At 46.3% G+C, this 25,569-nt stretch overlaps 1 protein-coding gene across 1 annotated transcript in view; it reads left to right on the top strand.

Moving 5' to 3' along the window:
• The first annotated feature begins 6 nt into the window (after window positions 1-6).
• GPC1 (glypican 1) overlaps window positions 7-25,569 on the top strand; it is a 191,824-nt gene continuing 166,261 nt past the window's right edge. Inside the window, exon 1 of the mRNA XM_057374252.1 lies at window positions 7-451. Coding sequence (XP_057230235.1) covers window positions 295-451 — 157 coding nt within the window. The 5' untranslated portion in view covers window positions 7-294. The remainder of the gene's footprint in view (window positions 452-25,569) is intronic.

A 25,569-nucleotide genomic window follows, 5' to 3' on the forward strand; every position in this document is an offset into this window, starting at 1 on the left:
ATGCAGCCGCGCTAAGAACAAAAGCCCTCTGCGCGCTCACGCTCCGGGGCTTTGAAGCGGCGCGGCCGAACTTGGATCTCTGCCCCTTCGGCCGAGCCGTCCGGGGCTGAACTCGCCGTTGCCTTCCCCGCACGCCGCGGGCAGCCGGGGCTCTCCCGCYCGCCGCCCTCGCCCGCCCGTCCCGCCGGGGCTGCCCGCGGAGGGGGCCGCACCCCGCGCCCCCCCGGCCGCCTCCGCGCCGCGGGACCTTGGCTTTGCCCTTCGCACGGCAGGTGGCGGGGCCAGCGGACAAGGATGCGTGTCTTCCCGTGGGGATTTTGGCTGCTGTGTGTCGCCTCCGCCCCGGCTCGCGGTGACAGCGGCAGCAAGGCGAGGAGCTGCGCCGAGGTCCGGCAGCTGTATGGAGCCAAGGGCTTCAGCCTCAGCGGCGTGCCCCAGGCCGAGATCTCCGGTGAGTCCCGCGGGGGGCCGAGGGCGCGGTGCCCCGGCCGGGGCAGCCCCGGAGCCGCTGCCAGCCGGGGGATGCCCGCGCACGGCTCCGGGAGCCGCGGGGCGCGGAGCGCTCGCCGCCGCACGGTGGAGTTTGTCTCGGGTCGTGGGCGGCGAGAAGTCGGACCTGAGAGGTTTCCCGGAGGGCCGGGCTCCCCTYGCCCCTCTCAGCACCCCTTGTAGCATTGCCCGGGCTGGAAAGGGTCTTTCCCCGGCAGCGGCGATGCGAACGGAGCTGGGGGGGCGGGGGTGGTCGCAACGAGTGTTCAGTGGTGGCTCTTTCTTTTTTCTCATTGTCTCGGTGCTTCGGTTTTGAGTACAACCGAAAGGGCTTTCAGGGTTTTGGTTCAGAAACCAGAATAACGAGACTGTAATGGGTTTTGGTGTGGGAGCTGAAAAATGCCACAAGGTTATGAGAGAGGAAYTGATTTATTTAAATCTTCTTCTGGATGGGAAACAAAAGTGTAAATGGTATTTGCCACTTGTTAAAAATGAAGCAGGAGTAAAATGACCGTGTCAGGTATGAAGTGCGGAGGAAACCTGTGCAACYTGTATTACAGTGTGTCCTCTTGCTTTCATTCTTGCTTTGGATAAATCTTGGTTGATTCTTCCCTTTTGTAGAAGCAACTGAAATGGCAAAGAATATTCACGGTCTGGTTTATGTTGGGTTTGGTTTTGGTTTTTTTTTTTCCCTGAAAGCTTGGGGAAAATATGCTGATGTATTGTAGGGTTTTTTTAAAATTCTCATCTAAGTTTTGATAAACCAACTTGTGACCCATATCCGAGAGCCTTCTCCTCACTTGTGGGAGCTTCCTCCTTCAGACAAAGCATAAAACATGCAGGCGTACGTGCCAGAGCCAACCTACAGGGACACCCCAGTAAAACTGCGGTTTGTAGTGCACATCTAAGCTACAGAATGCCTTATGTTGAATATTTCATCAGGTAATTTTTCAGAGAAACCAATTTGTTGTCTGACCTATGAATTGAGAGGGCTGAACCATATACATGCCTCGTAAATGTGAGCAAATTAATATTTTCTTTGTCAAGTTACAACTGAGAGTAAATTTCCAAAGTAAAACGAGCAGTCCTGGAAGTTAAACAGTGGGGAGTTTCAGAATCACTTGAACATCACTATTAATAGAATAGTAATTCAGTTGAGCCAGAAAGTGGCTTTTTATAAATTTGCATCTAATTATTGCAGATGTGAATACATTAGCAGTCGCGTTTCAAGTGGAAAGTTCTTGGAAGACTAAATGTTTACAAACACTGGTGAAGGTGGCTGCAGCATTGTACACAGGGATAGTACTACAGGGCAGCCACTGCGGCTCACAGCAGCTGTGGTTACAGGTATCCCATATCRCAGGGTAGCAGCGAGTCAAACATCKTGTACCTGCAAATTGATGAGGYTCCCCAAGTGTCAGGGCACAGATTTCCAGGATCTAGTTCTGTTTCCTTCTGTTGGTAGGAGGGGATACGCTGGCAGTCTCAAGCCATAGCAGTTAAAATTATAGTATCACACAGCGCATCTCTGGCTGTTGCCGTAGACAGGGGAACTCCGTAGATAAATGTTATGAAAACTTGATGAATACCGCGTGGAAATAGGAAGAAGTGCTTGGAGGAAGAAGGTTCCACACATAAAGCTGCTGCTGGTACCATTAGCCTGGTGTTTAAAACAGYTAACAGACTTGATGATTTTCACTGGTAATTACCGTGCGTAGCTGCTGACAGATGTGTGTTCAGGAGCACGTTTTTGTGTTGCTGTAGTACTTGCCCGGTGCAGATAAAACATCAGTGAGCATTAATACAAATGTCCTGATAAAGTAGTTTTGTGTATCATCCTCACTTTTTAGCAGCTATGCAGGTTGGTTCACACGTTGGTACCAGTTTTGCTCTCTCCGGAAAGAAGARTCTCAGGACCCTCTTTTCCCTCAGGACCCATCCCCACGTGTACTAAGGGCAGGATCATAGTTTATAATTCCACCTTTTGTCCAAACACTCGTTGCTTCAGGCTGGTTTCTGAGGCACCAATTCAGCTTGCTGACCATGGGGGTTGTCACATGCATGGAGCTTTGTCAGGTTACACCCACTGACACCTGTGAATGCATCCATGGGGACACAGGTGAGGAGGGGCAGATGTCTCCTACCACGTCTCAAGTGAAGGGAGATGAAATGGCTTTAAGTTGTGCCAGGGCAAGTTCAGATTAGATACTAGAAAAAAAAATTTCACTGAAAGAGTAGCCCTGCATTGGGATGTCCAGGGAAGTGGTGAAGTAACTCAGGATATGGATAACAGGTTGTTATGGGAGTGCTGAGTTGATGATTGGATTAGATGATATTGAAGGTTTCTTCCAACTTTGGTGATTTTGTGAGTAGACAACTTTTGGCTGAGTTGAGATGTTGATGAAGTGGGTTCAATGTTGTCTCCAGCTGGACCTGTGCCAAGATTTTCTGATGGTGGTCTTCTCCATGTTATAACAGCTACCCCGTGAACCATATTTTTATCTTATTTTTGAGCTGTCTGGAGGCAAAAGCACTTCACTATCTCCCTCTCTAAGGAGACTTGCTGTTCCTTCTCTCCATTGCTTGCCCTGGAGCAAAGTGGAACATTGATTTCTTAGCCCCACAGCCTTGTTCCCCAAATGGTGCTGCCGCACTGGGCTGACCTCGCTCCTGTCTGCTTTGGGCTGGCTCCAGGCACTGTTTGGTGTGTGCTGGTGTCACAGCAGCCCAGCCCCAGGAGCCAAAGCAGCAGTGCCTGCACCCCAGAGCTGCACTGCAGGAGTTCAGWGAGCTCCCATGGTGCAGGCTCTGACTCAGGCTGACACCGGCTGTGTTTGTGTTGGGTTTAGAACACTTACTGCATGCTTTACACCTTCTAATCTCTATTCTTAGTTATGATTTAAGAGGATTATGAATAATCTGGTGTCTCCACAGCTCACCAGAAGGTAGTCCCTGCTTGTGGCTGTAGGGATCAGTTGGAGAAGCAGTCACACAGTTATTAGCTGGCTAATAGATAAGCATCTGATGCAGGGATAGACTCTTGGCTTACCAGGTTTCTCATGAACCACCTAGACAGGGTTTCCTGGTTTTTTGCTAATGTTGTACAATGCCTTTAACATGTCTAAGCACTTTAAATGTGTCGGGTGCTGTTATTAAGTGTRTTTAGGGAATACACAAGGTGTTATATCTCAGTACTTTGAAGTCAATGGCAGAATTCCCAAACACGAAAGCAGTGTCTGCTCATRTTAGCAATCCTGACAGACAGCCATGCACCCAGGGTCTCCGGTGAAGATCTGCCTACAAGAAAGTTTCTAATGCTGGGGAAAAGCCCCTCACTCCTTGAGTTTGGGTAAGTTGCGCCACTTGCTCCCATAAAATGTACTAACTTGAGCACAGTCTTCCTGCGTGTTAGAAAGTGCTCCCACTCTCTGTTTGGATGACCCACACCCCTTTCTCTGATTGCTACAAAATCTGGGAAACCAGTTTGAGAACTCCCAGTTTTTCTGTTTCYTCTCGAGTGTTCTGGAGGTAGCAAGCCTCTGTTTCTACTGTCTCACGTTCTTGCTGCCCAAACACCATCACCCCATTGCAGGCCCTCTGCTCAGGTGACTGAGGGGGATACGCCCTGCTCTAGGGGTGCTTCTTAGTGCCTGTGTTAAGGAACTGCTCATCTGAGGCTCACAGTGGGATTTGTGATAGAAGAGAGTGAGCCTACACCATGAAATACTGCACTGTGGGGGGAATATCCAGCTTTCTCTGACTTGAAGGGACTGGGGTTACTGATGTTGGATAGGTGCTGCTGCCCAGTGTCTCAAGCAGAGGTAGCTCTCTCATGGACTGGAGAAGTCCTGAGGGTTGTCATTTGATGTGGATTTGCTTGTCCTTGCTCCCTGTTTGGTCTGGAGTTCTGCTTTGGTTTGTTTATTCCCGAGATTAATCCTCCCTAGATGTGGCTCGCTGCTAGGGTGAGCTCGTTGGCATGGTGCAATGCAGCCACAGAAGAGGAAGGTGCAGAAAAAAGCCAGCGGGACTTTGCCAGGCTGCCCTAATCACACATCTCATGTGGATCCTTCCCTGGCATYCCAGCTGAAAGGAATCAGAGCAATTTTTAAAACTCTTTTAGTCCTTTTAAGCTGTATAATTAGGCTCTAAACACAGGTGTATGTGCTTGAGCCATTTAGAGAAGTGTTACCTAACTAGAGAACAGGTCTGGCAGCCAACTGGGACTTACTTGATCAGGCTCATGGAAAGGGGTACTGGAACCCCATGTTTGAGGGTATTTCAGCTGCTGGCACTTACAAAGTGGGGCAAACCCACATATGTGGTATGAAACATAAGATCTGGGGTTCCTTCATTCCTAAGGAAAAATCTTTGCCTGTATTTAAAAGGGGCACTCTGTTGATCCAGTACTTTTTGAGGTGGTCATTACATTTGGGTTGTAGATTTTCAGCGCAGAGGGATTTCTCGAGATCAGCTGCTCCATGGAGAACTCCCAGATGCAACAGCATCCCGTTAATGTACTGAACTTATTAGGGGCTGATCAGAATGACCTTTGTACCCTGCTGGGCTTAGAGTGCTAATTTCTGACGAGGCAAAACACAGGGAATCGTGCGTTTCCCTCATCTGGTTAGTGTTTTGATGGAAATGTGAGGGGAGGCCATGCCTGTTTGTGTTCACATTAACCAAACACGGAGATGCGCGTACCCTGCGCTGGGCGCTGCTTTGGGGCCGCCCCATGTGCGCGCCCGGAGCGGGATGGAAATGGGATCTTGCAGAAAAAGGGGCGCCCTCTGGCGGCGCGCCCTGGCGCCCTCGCCTTCCCGGCAGCGGCATCTTCGTGTTGATCTGGAGAGTTTTGTGGTGCTGACGTTATTTGAAGAGAATCTGCCTTTCTGTCACCGTGATATGGATGACTAAGCTCTCACCACGTAATTAGCCTTATCAGCTGTGTCTGAAAAAAACTATTTCAACAGCTTCTTTTGTTGGTGAAGCAAAAGCCTGCTATTTCTTTCTCAAAAAAAATTTGCATGAATGTATAGCTGGAGACACCCACCAGCACCACTGTGTGAAACTGCAGAGCTCACTTCATCTCTCCTTTTCCTGTTCCTGCCCTGCAACTGCCCTGTTTTGTTTAGGAACACATGTCAGTCAATGTCTGGATTCTCCGGATGGGTTTGATGTGTGGTTTTTGGCAGCGATTGTAAAACAGTTGGTTTAATGTTCTATTGCTTTCAGTACAATTGTCTCACGTGGAGGGGACCGGATAGATCTATTCCTTTGGGTGATTTCAATAACTAAGTGTGCTTTGACTTTTCCAAAGGCAGGGTGGAAGCTGGTGACTTGGTTATCAAAAAGGTGTATTTAAAGCTGAAGGTTTTATTTTCCTTGTAGGTCACAACAACGATAAGCAAAAAGAGAGGCCCTGGAGCACCTGCCCCTGAGCAGCAGCTGAGCTCAGGCTCTGTGCCTGACCACCAGTGCCCGGTGGGCTGGGGAGGGGGGTTGAGGATCATCTATTTTTATTGCAGCATCAAATTGCATTAGGCACAGTATGGCAGRGGGAGGCAGGATAAAAGGATGGCTCCAGCCCCAGAGAGCGGCTGTTCTGAGCAATATCCTGACCCTGCTGTCTGCAGTGGTCTCAGCACTGTGTGGTTGGGGCCACTGCTGCAGTTCGGTCTCGTGGCAGAAGCTCGTGTGTTCCTCTCTTGTCTTGCGGGACTGTGGAATTGAGAGCAGGGTAGTTGGGGGAGTGATTGACAGGTGTCACTGGCATAAGGAKAAATTTGTATCTGCTTCCAGCATTCAGCTGAGAATTGCAGGGGAAGACCAGGGAAATAGACATCTCAATTCTGTGGAAATCCACAKGTTTCCTTGGGGAAAACAGCTTTAATTTCTGTTTGCTGCCCAGGTCCCTGCTGAATGCTGCGTGTTTCTGTATATTGGGTTTCTTTCTTTGCCCCAAGGGATGTTTCTGTGTACATGTAGTGGGCAGGTAGCTCTGCTGGCTCTGCCTGACTGCTGTGACAGAGCAGGCATTGCTTCCAGACGGGATTGCTGTAACTCTGACCCCTCATGATGGGGAGAGACCTAGGGAAGGGAGATCCTAAAGCTTGCAGGAACCCTCAGAGCAGTTGCCTGAAGGTTATTCCACCGTGTTTTGTAGTTTGTTGGCACAATGTTGCTGTAGCTGCCATTGTGTTAGAATAGTTCCCCTTAAAGTTACAAAAAAAATAGATATAATTCAAAACTCGGCRAAAGCAGAAAATTTCCTTTATTCTCTGTTAGCCGTGAAGGACAGACCGCCCTCTCCTCTGATGTCTATATACCCTGACACTTTGTTGCTGTATATGTTTTATCCCTGACAGGTGAAACCTGTCTTTAAGTAACATTTGATTCCCAGGGAATCGGGTTACCTCCATTGCCAGATTGTTCTGCAAAAAATAATGAAGCTTTAGACTGCAGACACTTAAAATGCTTGTCTGAACGTGACAGGGCTGCGAGCCTGGTCAGTCACTTCTGCCCAGTAATGTGTTCCTGTTTTACTTGGAATTCTTCAGATATGGAAAACTTTTCTTTCTTTAAATTCAAATAAGCAGAGCGCTGTGACAGTTTTTCACAACACTCTTGTGTTGAGTTTTAAAAAATACTCATCACAATTGCGTTGTCTGTATAGAGATTAGAAAACTAATTTGATTTTATGTGCTTTTTGTATAGTGCAGCRTGAATCAGAGATACGGAATTACCCAGCTGTTACCGACTTGTGTGCTAGCAACATGAGTAAAACCAGTTTTTCAATTGCCATGCATTCTTCTGAAATATGACAAAGAGAAGAAAACAACAACAGAAGTTTTGCTGTGGTTTCGGGGAGCAACGTGATAGTACTTATGCAGACAGTCTATCTTTTATATGGCTAAAATGCAAATACTCTATGACAAATAGTTTTGGCTTGCAAAAAAATTAGTATTTTATAGGATTGTAAAACTATCCTGTATGATTTAGTTGGCTGGGCATATTTCTAAAATATGAGTATTTTAGAAATTCTTAGTTGTAAATTTTGTTCAAAAATCTAAAATAGAATAAAAGCACTGTCAGAAATTAGCATTAATTTTACATTTTTAAAGTACAGATACAAAGAGGCTACTTCAGTCTCTTCTGCTCTCGGTTGACGTTGTTGCATTGAAGTTTGCAGTGATTTCATTGTATAATTGATGCTGAAGTGAGGGCCAAGCACAACAGACTTTTGTCTGAGGGCTGCTGTCCCAGAGTCTCGTCTGTTCCTCCCCAGATAAGCTGCGTGGTGCAGATCGGGTGCTGTGATTACCGTCTGGGTCTGGCAGGAGYGAGCTCCAGTCCTAGTCCCATCTGCATGCAAATTTTCACCATGAAGCTRGAAAAGCCACTTCGCTTTTCTTGTTTCAGCAGTTTCCTCTGCCRTAAACGCTAAATTGGAATGAGAGAGCTTGAATAACTCAGGGGAAGTTTGGTTTATTAAACTCCAGTCCCTGGATGTGAGAGCAGTGGTCCTGTCCCCCGATGCAGTTGCTCGCTGTGCACAGCTGCGCGAGTTTAAAACAGTTGTATAGCCAGTTTAGATTTTTACAAACATCTGCTTGGCTTGGTGACAGAACACCAAACAACCCCTGCAAAAGAGCCCCTCTCTCTCTCCCCTTTCATTTGCAGGAGGTCTCAGAGAGGCTTCCATGCTGAGGAAGGAGGAGGAGGAGGCTGGTATTTTTATTAGAGAGGCTCTCAAGGCCGAAGCGTAGCTAAGGGACTCATCTGCTGTGAATTTGAGGAAGGGCTGCACAATAGTGAGAACCCATGGGTAGAAATCCCAAGGACTGAGCTGCTCCTCAGGGACTGTGCCCATCCTGCTGATGGCAGTGGGTTGTAGCAATGCCCCCCTGCTTGTGTATTGGGGGACTGCGGTGGWGGAGAGAGTGGGAAGAGCCTGGGGAGCYCMSAGAAGTGTTCCAGTTTGCCTTTTGAGAGTGGTGGGCTTGGCAATGCTGGATTARYRGTTGGGCTCCATGATCTTGGAGGTCTTTYCCAAYCTAAACAATTCTATGATTTGTGGYAGGTCTGTTCTGTGCCCAAARCACAAACTTTTRCAGGCACWTGGTGGCTGTAGGTTGAGCTYGTGATGGTGAGTGTTACCTGRCCATGTGCCCTGTGKTCACAAACACACCTGGATTGTGACTGGCAAAGTCCTCTTTGGGGTATGATGGGATGCCTCCACTTTGATGCAGCATGTCCCTTTGCTTCAGGAATCATTGGTGTGGCTTTAAATGTTCCATGAATGGAGGAAAGGCTCATCCCAAAGCTGGGGCTCCTTTGCTCTGCTTTCAGAGTTGGCATAGAGGTGCCATTGGCATCCAGAGCTTGCTCCTGACACCCAGCTGGGTTGTTCTGTCTTGTTTTGCCATATCAACGTGTGCTGCACCGTTCAGTTGTGGGATCACTAAAGCCCCAAATGTCTCCATGTCAAGCCTTTTGTATCAGGATGGCTGAGTGGMGTGATCATGCTGCTCATTTGGGCAGTACATTCAAGGAAAACCTAAACCAAATGTTGATAGCACTTCTGCAGAGCTAATTGAAATGAAGTTTTAATTGGTAAATCTTCACTGGTCCTAGCAAATATAAATAAGCAAAGCTTAAACTGTGACTTTATTCTTGTTAAAATAAACAGAGAGCAAACACCTTTTGACAAGGGGGCACATTTTACTTGTAAACCAGGAGAGAAAGGCACAGTGTTGAAATGCAGTATCACTTCTCCCACTATCCTGGATCAGCTGTCTGGGAGCTTGAGTTTTGGTTTAATTAGYAACACTGCTGCTACTGTTTATGTTGCACTGAAGAGATCTCCTGTCACAGTCATAAATTAAATATTTTCYACTGTTAGCAAAACACTGTGTGACAGGTTTTAGGATTGAAATTCCTAAATGTGTCTGCTGATGTATGTGTGTCCAGCAGCATCGTATCTTGTGTTACCATGCTGTCACTGATATATTTTGAGTACTTTACATCACTCAGACTGACCTGGCTATCCTTTTTGTCAGCTACAGAAAAAGACCTGTGAGATGTCCCTTTCCAAGTTCTTTATGGGAGCAGTGGTTGCTCAGGGCCTGGTGTGCCTGCRTGTGCTGAGACCCCTGGAACAGCAAACATCCACAAGTGGTGTGMAAGAACAATGTTCCGGTGTTGTTTTGTAAACCAGAGGGTGCAGGATTTGTGTCGTGTAAAATACATAAAAATACAATAACTGAATGAAGAAAATTACAGTCTTGTTTGGTGGCTGTGAGGCTGCATGTGGAGCACAATGTCCCGTTTCAGGTGCATGTCGAGGAAAGACACAGCTACACCTCGGTGAGGCTGCCACAGCCACCAGGCTGCTGATGGGTGCTGGAGTGTGTGTGCCCAAGGGGAGCTCTGAACGCTGGGCTTGTTCAGCAAGAAAAGTCTGGAACAGGACTAGAAGAGATCCCATTGCTGCCTGCAGCTACTCAGTGTGTGGGAACAGAGGAGACAGCTAGACTTGGTGCATGCCAGCAGGACAGGAGGTGGTGGACATGAGYTGGAACTGGGGAAATTCTCATTTCATGCACGGAAAGACTTTTGCAACCTGAATGATTGAACACATTCACWGGAGTCCTGAGAGGYGGTGTGATTTCCATSTCCATCCTTGAAGATATTCAGAGTTTGAGTGGACCAGGCCCCGGAGCATCTGCTGTAGTTTGTCCTGCTCTGAATGAGGGGTTGGACTAGATGGCTGCAGAAAGCCTGTAGGCTTCAGTCATTCTGATTCTGTGCAAATGCTGTGCCTTACAGACAGATCAGGTGTAGGTGCAGGCAGAGGACTTTTGTTAATGATCATCTTCTGAGGAGGGAGGCATGAAAGAAAATCCTTCCAGTACTGCCATGTAACATTAGCATTTTTTTGAACTTATTTATTAGTTTATGAAATATGACATCTAGTGAAATCAAAGAGGATCAACACCATTYTCCTACATGAGTAAAAACCTGTGCTGGTACTCCAGAGATCGGTTCAATTTTCTGCTCTGGCACATGTGTCTGGCATGACCTTGGACAAGTTGCTTAATCTGTCTGTATCTCCAATCCCCATCTGTTCATTACTGTCTTTAAATTATAATACCTTGTTTTTGTAATTTGTCTTTGAATTATAAAGTCTTGGAGTACTGATTCTCACTATTTCTCTGAATTTCACTATACAGKACTTAGCACAATGGGACCATAAATCTTCATCAGTCCTGTGATACATGAATAATAAACAGTAACGGCATAATTTAGGGCCACATTCTRCCTCGGATCTCATGATGCAGAAAGATAAGGGGGTTTTGTTGATTAAAATGCTGTGCTGTTCAGCCTAACGAAGATACATGGGCCTTACTGAACGGATTTTTATGAGCCTGTTGTTGGCTCTTTGGTTTGTTGGGGTTCTACTCTGTTTCATCATTACTCATTGATTGCAGGTATCTAAACAATTTGCTTGGCAGATCAGGGAATAATAAATTCCTTTAATCTGTGTCTCTTTCAGTTTAATTATTGTTAACTCATTACTTAGTTCAATGGATAATGAGCTCTGTTCACCGTGTGGTRAAGCAGAGTTGGACTACACAGACAGAACTGGCTTCTCTGGTTCTTTTGAAGATACAAACCTAAATTGCAGAGTCACCGAGTGTTTAACTCCGGGTTAGATTGAAGGTTACCAGCAGGCGTACTGCGGTTACCATTGCAGGCTCGACATAGGTTAACATTATTTCGGTTGGTTCCACGCCTGGCACTGCATTATATTTGTTGCTTTATTTTTAGACAGTTAAGGCACTGGTAACTACAATGTAGGCAACTATTTTAGTCTTGATTATAAGACAGTGTCTAATAAATCATATGTAGTACAATCCTAATTACTGCAGACAGACTTTACATTTGTGACTGTGGTAATAGTGTGTTGGATTACTTCCTGCAGAGTTTAGCAGTGTGTTCAGACCTTCCCATTTTGGCTRCAGCTAGGGGAATAAATCCTTCATTCACTCGGGGGTACTGTGGTCTCTAGTGCCATGCCACTGAACCATCTGGGTTCTTTTAGGACATTACCCATTCCTCTTGTTTCTTCATGCTGTAATTTTCATCATCTCCCTGTCCCTGAAGAGCCCCACAGCAGGCGTTGGCCGTGGCTCCACGCTGTGCCAGCAGCAGCTCCCGGGGCAGTGCTGGTGCTCAGGGGTTTGTTCTGACCCCAGGGAGCACATGTGGGTCAGGGGCAGCCCCATGGCTTTGCTGTCACATCAGCAGCTTGGTTCAGCCCCGGAGCCAGGGTCCACTGTGTCACCTCTAACACAAAACACACACGTGTGATCTTTAACACCTCAGTTGTGTATTTTAAGTTTTCTTGCTAAGGCTGAACACCAGAAGTTGGGGGAGACTAATGCACCAGGGAGGAGAGCAGAGCATGTGGAGTCCCTGTAAAAGTGAGCAGCAGCAACTTCAGCCGCTGTGTGCTCTGACACCCGGCAGGCTTCACGCATCCYCCTCTGCTCTGCAGCTATTCACAGCTATTCACACAGCAATCAGAAACTGAGTAAAAATACTACCAAGACTTCCCTCTTATCACCAAGGCTGAGACTCTGGAGCAGAGCATGAGACCTATAAACACAGCTGCCCTCAGTGGAAATACAGCTTTCCTATCATCAGCCTTTTCAGCCTAAATGAAGTAAAGAMGATAGGGGTTTTGGTGAGAGCCATGCTGAATGGCTTCTGAGGTTTGGCAATGTGTCATGGAAAGCTTGAGTGTGGCTATATGTCAAAGATCRCTGTTGAAATGTTTGTTTTGGGCTTGCTACTGTATTCTGCTCAGTCATCAGGAGAAGAYTGTTCATAGCATTCATACTGTCTGACCGTTTTCAGCACAAATTTAATGCAATGAACTTTCTTGCAAAGTAAACAAGGAGAACTTGAGAGCCCCAGAATACTAAATTGCTGCTCTAGAGATGTTTTTCCTCTCCTGGGGAAGGAGTTGCTTTTTGCACAGTGTCCCTTACAAAAGCCCTTTAATACAAATGACATTACCCACATTTGCAGAAAGAGAAAATGGTACTTGCCAAATCTGCAAATCACAGTTGTGTTTCTGTCAGCTTTGGCAGTTACGTGGCTTCTGGTAACGCTAATGAAGGCAATCTGCTTTTAATTTAAAATCCTCCCTGCAGAAAAAAAAGTAGCTGGCAGTTGAGGGATTCGGCAGTATCCTTGTGTGAAACTTCTCTTTCTTTATTTTCTATGGTTTGCTTTAGCCAAGTAGAAACTGTTAATTAAAAAATATTCCTAATGTAGCCAAATATGCAGGAATGTACTTATGCAATAACTACCTGTACCAGTTCTGCAGTAAATCACTTCATTGTTTTCATTTGATGAGCAATTCTAATTAACCAAATAAAAATACTGCTTACCTTGCACTTAACTCAGCATGTTTGCTGCTTCTCAGATGATTGAGGGACTCAGGACAGCAGGTTTTGTTTGGATGACTCTTTTGGATTCAGCAAGGCCGAGGTGGTCAAGCGGCACGAGGGATAATGGCCAGACAGGACTCTGCCTGTGGAGCAGTTCCTGCTGGCTGGGGCGGGCAGGGTGGGAGCACCCAAGGGTGCAGGCTCTCCCCAAAGGCTTGCCCAGGCTCTGTGCCTGCTACAGGTATGCAGCAGRGAGACAGAGAGGGGCAAAGACAGCAGTGCTCAGACCACATTTGAATGGAKTCTCTTTGAAGGCTTTTTCCCTTGGTTCAGAAGACACTGGACCAAATGATGGATCCAGTCCGTGTGATTTGGTGCTTTGCAGAGCAGTGAACAGTCTGTGCCTGGGGAAGAGTGGAGGAAAGCGTCTGTGTGTTGAGCATGCCCATGTACAGCAGAGGTGGTGCTGTCTTGCASCAGAATCATCTRGAAATGCTCCAAGTGCCTGTGTCTTGTGGTCCCTTCAGCCCTCTGTCCTGCCCTGGATCCTTTGCAGCAGCTCAGAGGAGCTGAGGGCAGGAGCTGCACCCTGGTATTCTGCTGTACAGAGCTTAGGGCATCTCTGGAGCTGGAGAATGAGAGGATTGGGCAGGAGATACCAGGAGGCTTCCTAGCAAGTGTAATGTGATCAGACAGCCTGGTCAACAATTGTGGTGCTCCAAGTGCAGCATCTGCACAGGTCCCATTTGACGGAGCACCATTAACTGCAGCCAGTCTCCCACATATGAAGCAACGGATTTATTTTTTTAAACATATAAAGACGGAAATTTTTGTCTAGCTTTAGGAAAACCTAAGTTAAACCTACTGTGTAGTTGTCTTGAACTCATCCATAACTAGGGTAAGCATTTATATTGCCAAATGATGAAAGCATTTTACGCTTTATTGGATTGTAGTAACTTCTTCAGCACTGCATTTCATGTGTGCAGGAAGGAGGGGTTTGGCTTGTTTCACAAATATTTCACAATGSTTTGAAACTTACTTGTTCTTTTTCTTATAACAAATGAAAAATGGCCAAAGCTGTTGGGCTGTAGCTTGTTACTGCTTCACACTGACACTSGTTTGGAGAGGGCTGGGGAGCTGAAGGAAGCACTGACACAGCCTGAAGCAGAAACTGCTGCTCTTTGCTGTAATAGAAGGAGTTATTATAAGCCAATAGCTGGAGCCATATTTTTCTGCCCAAAGTCTGGATGTATAGCAGGAGTCGTGACTGCCCTGTCGGGGCTGGTGTAGCAGCAGCTGGTGCATGGGGCTGTAGCTCCAGCAGGTCTTCAAAGAGCTGAGAAGTTGGGCACAGCCTTTCAGGGCTCCACACGCAGTGTGCTTTGCTCGACAGCACTGACTCCCTGCTCCCATCTGCTTTAAGGCTGTACCGCAGGGACAAAAATCTGGCCTCATTGCTTCCTCCTGGGGGATTTAGCTTGGAATTTTGAAACCTAACCTCCTGCTCCATCCCTAAATTTAAACCCAGGGCTCCTGACTGAAGATAGAACCATGTGTCAGTGAAGTGCTGGGGCACAGCCGTCCCCTGTATATTTATAATCTACTGTTGCTTTGGGAGTTTGCTGTAGGAACAGGAGCCAGAAGAGGACCCAGCTTGGCATGAGGGCTTGTATGGGATGTGTAGTTGTGCTGCCAGAGTGCTGCCCTGTTAGGGGCATGCAAAGAGCCCCCCTTGTGCTTGGCAAACAAGCACTGGGAAGGGTGGAAGGATGCCTGGTGTCTAATCCAGAGGTCACCTGAGGTAATCCAAAAGCACTGTGGGAGTGCCATGGTCGTGTTTCCAGAAGCAGCCATGGTTTTGGAGCCTTGCTACACAAAGGAAGTCACTTAAAMAGAATGTTCACCACCCCAGCACAGCCTGCTGGAGACTGCAGGCCAGCTGCATGTTCCCTGGTGACCTTGGGGAGGGAGCAAGTGATTCTAACAGATGGAGARAATATATTCTTGTGATTAGTGGGTGATGGGCTCCTCCTAAGCAGAGAAGGTCTGTTCTTTTAATTAATTAGCTGGTTAATATGTTTGTGCAGTGGCATGCCTAACTAATGTGCAGTTACTATGAATACACATACAAATGGTAGTAATGGGTGCAGATGGCTGTAATTAGCCATTAGTTGGTTTCTGCAGTAATCACACATGCAACACATCAAGTTGGCATAAGAATTGACATGTATTGGGTGATTTGTGTCCCTCCCCCACTGCGTGTGAAGGTATTCGCATGGCTCTCTTCCCTGCACCCGGATTCCCTGCACTCTGCTGGGTTYAAGCAAGGCTTTTGATTCTGAAGTGTGCACAGAGAGCTTGAGCAAGGTGAAGACAACTCTAACTTAGGTTTTTTYTGCAGTGTCCTCCACCCTGTGCTTTGGACTGTGTGTTTTGCCTGATGATGGTGCAGAATCAGGRCTCCAGAGTTTCTGAGGTCTTTGGGTACCGTGTGTGGTGTCTGGTTGGACTCCACTGGGCAGCTGGTCCTTGCTCTGACAGCCAGGCCTGGGAGTGATGTGTGAAGGGCTTGGGTGCCCTGCAGTTGCATTGCAGGAACGTAAGAAATGTCTGACTAGGTCACCCCATAGGCTGGCTCACCCTGTGGGCTGTGTCTGACATTTAGGAACCGAGTGTGGCTGTGCCACCTTTCTAAAGTCTGTTACTGTGTATTCCCAAACAGCATCTCCAGAGGGGATATCAGGTGTACATCCCTGCCAAGTCCTTCAAAGATCTTTTGTCTATGAATATTATTAAATCTCTTTTTAAACCTGCTGGATAAGGTCTGCCCCACAAAGTCCTGTAGCAACAAACTCTGTAAGTTCATCTCCCTCTATATAAAATAGCACTTTTCTCTCTTTTAAACTAGCAAAGCCCTTGAACTTGCATGGCTGTTCTTCACTYGRATCATCTGGSCAGATGAATCTGTAAAAGGGCTTTTATTAATAAGCCTAATACTAAGGAGGAGGTGCATTCAAAAGACAGTTCCGGGTTTGGGGAAGTGATTGCATCTTCTTTTCCATGGGAGCTGCCTGGAGTAAGGGGACAGTATCAGATAGCTGGAGTGACGCAGCTTTAGAAGGGAAATTGAGCTGCTTGGAGTGACTTGAGGACCTGGAGGATCCTGGCTGGCAAAAGCAGTGGGGGCTGCCAAAACCTCTTTTTTGCATCCACGCTGAGTAGYGCTTACTGGAATTGGATGATGGGCTCTCTTTGAGCCAAGTGACTGAGGAGCTACTTATCCGTGAGGCTGAGTTCTTGTTTAGGAAATGGCAAAGACAATTTAGGGGAAGTACGCATCAGAACGCATTTCTGAGATTGCTAAGCACTGCTCCAGGTATAAGCAGTGAGCACCATCTGCTCTGGGATTGCTCAGCACAGAGCAGAGGAAGCTGTAAGAGCTGCTGCCGTTCTGTGCATTGCAGATCCAGAGGGAAGCAGCCACAAGGGAAAGCTGCCCCTTCACCCCAGGACAGCTCCACTCCTGCCATGGGTGKGTGTGTGTGTACCTGCCTCACACACTGCTCTGAGCAACAGGCTCGGGCAGAGTGAAAAACCTGTGGATAATTCATGTGTCTGCACTTCTTTGTGGAGTGCCATTAATCTTTGCATCAGGAGGCCGCTGCTTTGTCTCCCAGCGTTAAACCTTGAAGACTCATGATGGCAGTTAAAAAGCTGGGGCTACAAAGGGAAGTTTAAAGAAGCCTTGTAAGAGAAATTCATGTCAGGGAGTGAATAATGTGAAGGCTCTGTGCAGTGTAATGGAGAGCCGAGCTCAGGCTGATCACTCTAACATAGTCAGTAGTGCAGAAAAAAACTGTAAGTACTTCCAAATCCTATGGCCATCCTTTCTTTCTACAGCAAAAAAAAAAAAAAAAAAAAAAACATCTCTCTTGTGATCAGGATTTTTTTCAGGGCTTTTTGTCTTTCTCTTAGCAGGTATGGGCCCTGTTAAATATTTACTTTTCAACTAGCATTTTCCCTCTCTGGTTCATTTGTTTTGGGACACTATTTCTTGTTTTTTTGAAGCTTGTTTTGTTAGGCTGCTGGGTAAAGCCTTCCTTTTTCTGACAGCCTTTTTACTCGTTCTTTAAAGCTGTTCTTTGATGTGAGCTCAGAAACACAGATCTTACTCTTTTATCGCTTTCCCCTGTCAGTTTAAAACCAGTTATGAGTACCACAAACTATTAAAAGCCATCTAAACTAACCTCTCAAGTGAMAGACATTTAGAGCCTATCTCTTATTTTAAGGCATGTGTATAGGGCAGACTTTAGTTTTAAGGAAGGGAGGAAGGATGCTKCTTGGTAAAGAAACATCATTGTGGAGGCTCAAAGAATTGTTTTGGAAAATTCATGTGGAAAAAGGCAGAGGAGTGGGAGGTCCTGGTGAGTTTAATATAACAAGAAACTCCCTACCCATGTGGTCTTGCCTATCCTGATCTGTTTTCTGCACTAATTTAATTGATCCTTTGTTGATAATTGAGTTACCTGAGGTAATGCCTTCTTCAGCAAGAAGGAATATTGGCCTGGCACGTTAATACAGAGTTGGAAAGGACAGCTGGGTCATGACTTCCAGTCCTCTAATACCTTGTGCAGCCTAATGCATTAAGGGCTGATGAAACCTCCGTGTGTCCCCAGCTACATGAAGGGCTGCAAAGGCCAGTAGTGAGGACATGGCTGGCAGAGCAAAAGGCATCATTGGGGTCTCAGTGCATTTTAGAAAAGGAACTGTAGAAAAGAACTCCCCAAGGTTTGTGTTGTTCCATGAGAGAGCAACTTTAGGGTTCTCTGAACAGCCCTCCTCTGTCACCCCATGAGGCACAAGACTCAGCAGGTACAAACTCAGTGATGTTTCATCACTTGTCCTGTGCAGTGATGGTGCTGCTCCTGTTTTCTTGTAGATATTACCCAGCCCCTGGAGGCAGCTGTGTGCTGGCAGCCCCTCATTGTGCACACCAGGGCTCCCCCGGTGCTTCCACCTCCTCTGACCTCTGGCTCCTCACTGTGATCCACCCAGGAAACCTGTCAGGACAGGCCAGGCCATCTGCAGTGGRTCCTTGGTCCTGTGGAGTCAGGTGAGAGTAGGAGAATTAAAGGATTCTTGGGATCTGTGAACCTTAGTCAAACAGTCATCTGTTTCCAGATTTGTGTCTGCCAGGTCCTGGAAATGCTGAACTGGGGAACTGGTGGAAATATCTTGCAGTGGAAGACAAGAGGGCCAAGCATAGCACTGGCAAAAGGAAACCAGCTATTAAAACTGCTAGGAGAAAAACTGGATACCTCCTTWACAATTTTTCTCACTTCTGCAGCCAGCTCTGACATGGTAGTGCGAAGCACTGGTGGGACACACAAGAGAAGGAAGCCACCATCCCCTTTTGCTAGCTAGGTGAAATKATTTAAAAATGCCTTACCTTTGCCTTTTTCAACACTGTCATAATTTAGATTTAAAAGTAGTATTTTTCCAATATGTAACTATTCCCAAATAAATACGATTTTTTATTTTCAGCTGATGGTGTACAATTATCTGGCGTTGCTCAGAGGTCCCTGCTGTGCTGGGAAAGCTGTATTTCTCTAGCTCACTGCTCAGAGGTGCCACTGTAGCTGTGAACAGCAAGAGCTGGGCTGAACTTGGCTGGTTCAGGGCTCTGASAGGCCAAAATAGTGTCTTTTAACTCTGTCAGATTGAGTTTCCCAGATCCAGACTTTCAATAAGTGGGGTTTGTAACTTTGTCCTCAGAAGATCTGCCAAGCCCTTTTGCCTTTTCGGTCTGAATTAACCATTTTCTTATGGGCAATTTCCTCATATTCCCATTGCACAGCTGCCTGACAGTCCTTCAGACATCTGCAAAAGCTACAGTATTTGTCTGCAGTCAAGCAAGCATTTGAGTTACCAAATCCCACAGACCCCTTTATCTTTTTAACTAAAAGGGGAGATGCTTTGTAAAGCCTGTGTCACCCCTGATGGAGWGATAACATTTTCTAGCTGTTTGCATGTGCTGCCTTCCCCCAGCTTGGTTCCTTGGGCAGTTTTTTTGGAGCACTTGGCACCCAGCAGCTGGCAGGAGGCTTGGGGCTCTCCTGGGATGGTGCAGGGTGAGGCTGCAGAGCAGGGATCACCAGGACTGGGAGGCTGCAGCATCACTGCTCAAGCTCTCCCCAGTGGCCCACGGTTCTCTCTCAGCTGTCGTTCTCAGCTGCTGGTGGACACAGACAGCTGCTGTTGTCTCAGCGTGGGTTTTGCTTTGTTTTGTTTTAATCTGTCCWCTTCATTATGTGCCTGAATTAGAGTGCTCTCTTTGAAGATCTAACCACTTGTTTAGARCCTTATGGGAGTACTTTTGGAAGTGTGTCCCTTGGCCTCCAAAAATTTTTGATGATAAACTCACGCCAGATTGGGGAATGAGGTGTATCTGCATGGTTTTAATCCCTCCTCCCTTGCCTTTAGCTGAGCATCAGGATATCTGGCACTCACTGTATCAGAGGGCTTCTCTATAATTCATAAAGGAGAGCTCTCTGTRCCTTGTCCAGCCTGAGAGTTAACAACAGTACTTTTTAAAAAGTGCTGCAGAAATGCAACCTGTCCTAGGTCCTCACCTTTGTTGAAGCTCTCAGGGCTTGTCTTCAGCCTCTGCTTTCACTTTGTTTATGTAAACATCAGCCTTTTGCAATGRAACCAGGAGTCAAGACTGCAGYTGCTTCCTGCATGCCCAGATCACAGGTTACAAGGCTTTCCAAACCAGCCATCTGTCTGGGTTCCTCTCCTTTCAGCAACTTTTGATAAGGCCCCACAAGGGCTGCCCACCGTGTGCAGGGATGGTCTGTAAAGACCTTCCATCAGGATTGACAAGGTGAAAATCGGACTTGTCACACACAGRGGTCAGGGTGCTGAGATTTACTGAACTTAGTCATGAGGAAAGGACATGCACTACTGGTTCTGGGGTTAGAAATCTGCAGCAGAGACATGCAGCCAGGGGTTTACAGCTTCCCTGAGCAGAGCACAACCTTAGTCTTCATGTTGCTGTTACCTCCTCTGTCAGCAAGGCTCAGGCCAGGCAGGAGCTTCAGTGCTCACAACAAACGGGGAAAAGAACTGGGCTGAAGCCTCAGGGCTTCTCAGTTGGCCAAGCAGCAGCTGCTGGCACACAAAGGATTTTAAGAGTAGGATTTTCAAAGCCACCTGTGTTGGTTGAAGTGTTTCCATTACAGCTCCTCTTAAAGCTAAACCCCTGGGCTGGGAACAAGTGCTTTTGYAATTCCAGTCCAACAGATACTAGAGTCCATTCACTTGGACCCACCTTGCAACCCACCTGATGATGCTTCTCATCCACYRACACCCCYAAGTMCCYCTCCTCAGGACTGCTCTCAATCCATTTTCCTCGCAGCCCTGGAAAGGGAAGGAGTGTGAAATCTTGACCAGATGATGGCTGCTCTTCACAAACCACCCTGGCAGGGATGGTGCCTTGCTGCATGGAGGAGAGGCAGCYTGTGCCTTTGGGTCTGTGCTGTGAGAGGCTGACAAACACAGACCAGGGGCTTCCAGCAGCACAGGCCTGGTTGTTATTAGGACTGAGCTYCCCCAGAGCAAACTGTCTGTGGTTTGGGTGCGTGTGTGTATCYGGAGTGCATTTCCTCTGCCCTGTTCAGTGACGGGGAGGAGAAGCTGTCCCAATTCAGTACACATGTCTACCAGTTTGGTCCCCTATTTGTCTACCAGTATGGTTCCCATTTGATCAGCCTTTGTGGTCTGCAGCACTCGGCAGCTGCATAGCTGCTCCTCTCCTGTATGGGATGGAGCCATTGACAGGAATTTCTTGTTTTGGGAAAGCCACATTAGTGCTGCTGATAGTACTGCATTTCCTTCCTGCACTGTTTGGCTCTACAGCACACACCTACCCTGCTTAGGGGCAGCAGGCTGAAAACTGGTCTGAAGTTGGGCTTGGTGCCACCTTCCTGATGCATCTACAGAGCCAGGCATTGGTGATGGGAGGACAAGAGCAAGAGAAGGGATAATGCATCAGAGCAAACATCCGTGTGGCTCAGCAGTCTCTGTCTCTGATGAACACCAAATGCAGATGTTTGAGGAAGAGACAAGGACCAGGGTGAGAATATTGTGATCATTTGCCCCAGGATGCTCTCCATGCCTTGAGAGGTCTGTGGCTTCAGGTATCTAAGGGTTTAACAGCCTTTTTCAACTTTTTCCTTGGGGCTGTGAAATTAAGAACATATTGGGTATTAAGGGAGTTTCAAGCATCTTTTCTGTACTTCATCAGGATGGGGAAACATAGCACATGATTTCCTGCACAAATTCTCTCATCCTGTCACAGAGTAATGAGATGAAGGGGTCTGCCCATCTCAAATATCAGGTCCCATTTTGTCAAGCAAGGCRCAGGAAATAGCAATGTGGTTTCTGCGCTCTTCTTCAATTTCAAGTCTCCTTGAATTTCATTCCCTCCAAGAGATAAATGTGTTGCAGAAAAGCTCGGCTGTTTCTGTGTGGTGGGTGCTGGCTGCCCACAGCCTGACGTGACTGGGGCACTGCAATTACACCTGGCAGAAGCAATCCTCAGGCTCAGAGCAGTCTGTGTTCATGGCTTTTAAGGAACCTCATCATGTGCCTTCTCACTTAAATGGAAAGCGTTAAATGGCCTTCTGCAGCCGAAAGGGGGAAATGAGGATATCTCCTCAGGGCACTTCTGACACATGCTGACTGCCTGGCTTTTTTATAATTCACATTTCTTTCATTGAGGAAATAGTCTGTCTGGTACGCTGTCATTTTGCCCCATTGCCTGCAATTTTGATTTCTTCATTCACTTTCTGCTTTTGAGACTCCAGTTTCTTGGAATTATTCCTTGTGTAATGACTTCCGTTGCTAATTTAGTTCTAAGTGATCCCTGGACAGCCACAACCATAAATGCATATAGGTGGCTGGGTGATTTGTCAGGGCTCTGCTCAGGGAGATGTTTAGTTTCAGTACTTTTATGAAGTATTTTAAATAGTTATCATCTGTTTCATGTCTGAAGTATTGCTTTTTTTCATTTTTAAGTTTAAACTCATTGATTTCTATTAGCAGTTCCAGTTCTCTGGGCTGTAAGATTCCCATAGGGATATCCTGGACTTCAGGAGCAGAGTCAGCTGTGCCCTGTGTGGTGTGAGCTGCCCATGGGATGTGTCCCTRTGGATCTGAGTGAGAAGCAAGGATCTCTCTCCCTTCCTCTCCTAATTGGCACACCCGTGGTCCAGACTGGTGGCCCAGGCCTGGGAAGGACTTGCCCCTGGCAGATGCTGGTTTCACTTTCTTTCCTCAGCAATCACCAGACACAGAACTCTAAAAATCTGTCATCGTTATGCAGTTGAGTTGATTTAAGTATTTCCTTGCTGGGAGATTTGTGTGGATCTGGACTGCCTGTCTTTAATAGTTTAGCAAAACGCAAACAAACTCTTCTGGGAAATAATTTCACAATTAAGCATGTAGGAGATGGGCRCCATCCAGAGCTAATGACTTTATCTGGAGACATTTGTGCAATGTTTTGCAAACTTGTTAGGACCTCTGTTCCCACAGGTCATAAAAAATATCTGCAGTCTTTTCCCTTGGTGAGGTATTTATTGTCTCCTATTTGTCCAAGTCCTGGACAGAGAAAAGTGCATTGCTAGTGACCTGCAAGAAGGATGAATTGTTCATAGCTGGTAAAATGAGATCCCACCTCCTCTAATCAGGCAATTTCACCTGCGGATGGAAGGAACTCACATTGTTACAATTTCAAAGCTCCCATCRTGAGTTAAATGATATTTTCCACCCTGTCACTGCCATTGCTGCTTTGCCATGTTGGAAGCTCAGCACGCTGGGGCATATGAATGTTTCATATATGCATATATATATATATCTCCTCATCAACTTCTCCATCTGCGAAGCATATCCTAAGAGACTTCAGAACAGCCGCTCAAATAAAGTAACAGCACAGCATTTGCTCTCCTGTTTTGTGGTTGGGGAAATCAAGTTACTGTGAAGTAGGATGATTGCTCGAGGTTGCTTTGAGAACTCAGTATTCAGAATGACATTTCCTGTTTTCCTGGATTTTCGTTAATATGGTTTCACTCTTTACYGTATTTTCATGAGCAGCACAGGATGGTCAGGGATAAGTGATTGATTCAGCTACACTAAGAACAAAATGAAACTACATTTGTTATATAGACAAAAATGTGACTCCTCTCTCTCTTCTTGTCCTCTTCCAGTGCAGCTTTAGGCTTGCTCTTAAACTTGTTTTTCCGAGGCCGGCAGCATGGTTCTTGCTGGCCATGACACCCTATACCAAAGAGGAAAGGTTTCCTGACTGAATCCAGCTGTTCCCAAGCTGGTGATCCAGAAGAGGCTGACTGGGCCAGAGGGGCCTAATTTAGAGGTGCAATAAAGGGTGTGAATGGATATAACCTGAGCTACAAACTAACTGTCATAAAGTGTCAATTCATGGTAATTGAGAATCAGCTCATTCATGGTTTAGTATGAAATCTCTTTTTTTAGTCCTTCGTGCACAGCATGAATAGATACCATGATTTTGTACTGGCAATATTGTCAGAATCTGGGCTGTGTCTCTGATCTCTTTGCATGGTTGGTATGAGGACAGGAGGGGAGTGAGGCCAGTGGGGTGGAAGTCTGCCAGTRAAGGGTTGTATTTCTCATTGACACTATATAGAGCAGGCACACATTAAAACTGTAGTCTGAGCCTGGCTGCCAGCCTCCTGGAGACCAGCTGCCTCAACGAAAAACAAATGGTGTGTCTCTGCTCCTGCAGGAAAGGTGGCTTTGTACAAGGTTTGCTGCTCTGTGCAGGGATGTGTTGGGAACGCTGGTAAAAACTGCACGTGCAGCCTGTAGAGAAAGGAGAGGGACAAAGGTCCTTGTCAGCCTCACATAATCCTCATTTCAGTTACCCTCAAACTCCAGACAAAGAGATAATACACCACATTTTCCTAGAGCGTGAGAAAAGCAGATCTTATATCAACACAAATGCTCAATTTGTCATGTATCTTAATGGGATATCCCCTTCGGAGTAGCCCRGTCCTCRAGCTTGTTCCAGCTGTTGAACCAGYGTGTTATGAAATCCCATTTTTTTAAAACAAACAAACACAAAGCTGCGTGTTTCCATGCGTTCATATATTCACTATAATGTTTTTCAAATGGACCTCCAGGGCAGCACCTTGGTGGGAAAACATCTGCTTTTGCACATGGGCTTCTAATGGTACAAAATACATGGCTTAGAAAGTCCTTCTGGGAATGGGGGAAGCTCTAAAGCCCAGAGGAGTCAATTGCTGGGTGTTGCTGGGGAATGACTCCTGTGTCAATTGAAGCATCAATAGAAGAGCTCATAGATTTTTAAGGCCAGAAAGATTGTCTCCATCTCAAACTGTGGATTGTGTCCCCTTTGAGAGCTAAAAAAAGATTTAAAGCATGGTGCACTGTGGATTTTTGTTTATAAACTCATAAGATGGTTTGTTAAAAAAAAAACCAAACAAATAACCCTTGCAATAATTGTGAAAGAAAACAAGATAAAAATAAAAATCAATAAAGTTAAGTGGCTGCATACACCTTCTCTTTCTTACTCAAGTGCTGATTGTGAAATTTTACCCATTGTTTCAGCCTGCAACGGGTTTTATGAAGACAGGTGAGCCATGAAGCAAATCAAGTTTTCAGAAAGTTTGATAAATTCTGCCTTTTTTAATCACCCTGCGTAGCTCTGGGTGTAAAATTTACACAGAATACAGTTTGTAGGTTCAGGGACTAAGTAATCATTTTTCCAGAGCTGCAGAGCAAGCCCAAGAGAGCTATTAGACGTCCTAAAATAAATAAATATTGAGCCCAAGGGAGAGATGAGTATGTAATTACATGAGGTCTGGTTTTTGTGCCCTCTCAGAAAGTTAATTTAAACTTTGGCTAGCTGAAAACTCTCTGCACAAGGCGGCACCAGAACGTCACTGCTGCTGGTGAATTTGTTTGGTGTGGCATTTTTATCTGTCTGCTTTCTGGCTGAAATCCAGGCTGAGGAAGTGGCATKGTTTGGAGGGGAGGCATTGTGGGGTTTAACTTATAGTGGGATCATGAACGACAGGAAAGAGAAGGACAGTAAAGGGCTGGTTCTACACAACCTTCAATAACTTCAACATTTCTGTTKGCACAGCATTTTTGGTTGGTTGGTGTTTTGCTTGATTTTGTTTGGTGCTGATTTACATCCTCATGCTTGGGAAAAGATGAACATGGGATAGCTGGGGAGAGTCAGACTTTAGACATGTTCAGTTAGCCTTGTTCAAAGGCAAGTCAGTGGCATGATACAAGTGTTGAGGATAGAAACAAGAAGTATTTATTAGAGATGASTTGTGGGGTCAGGTCTTGGGAGATGTGTTTTACCCAGTTCCTCTTTACACTGTCTCACATCATTGTGAGCTCTCTTACCTTGGGAATCCCATGTGTTTTGATAATGTTGCCCTTATCTCAAATTCAGTAGTACATAAGGAAGTTATAAAATGTTCATTTTCAGTCTCTTTGTTTTTAAAGATCTGTTTTTATATGTATTTGGCAATGTACAAAC

Source organism: Malurus melanocephalus, unplaced genomic scaffold (assembly GCF_030028575.1).
Source record: "Malurus melanocephalus ecotype Western Australia unplaced genomic scaffold, MMel_1.1 scaffold_220, whole genome shotgun sequence".
In the NCBI taxonomy this organism is placed as follows: domain Eukaryota; kingdom Metazoa; phylum Chordata; class Aves; order Passeriformes; family Maluridae; genus Malurus; species Malurus melanocephalus.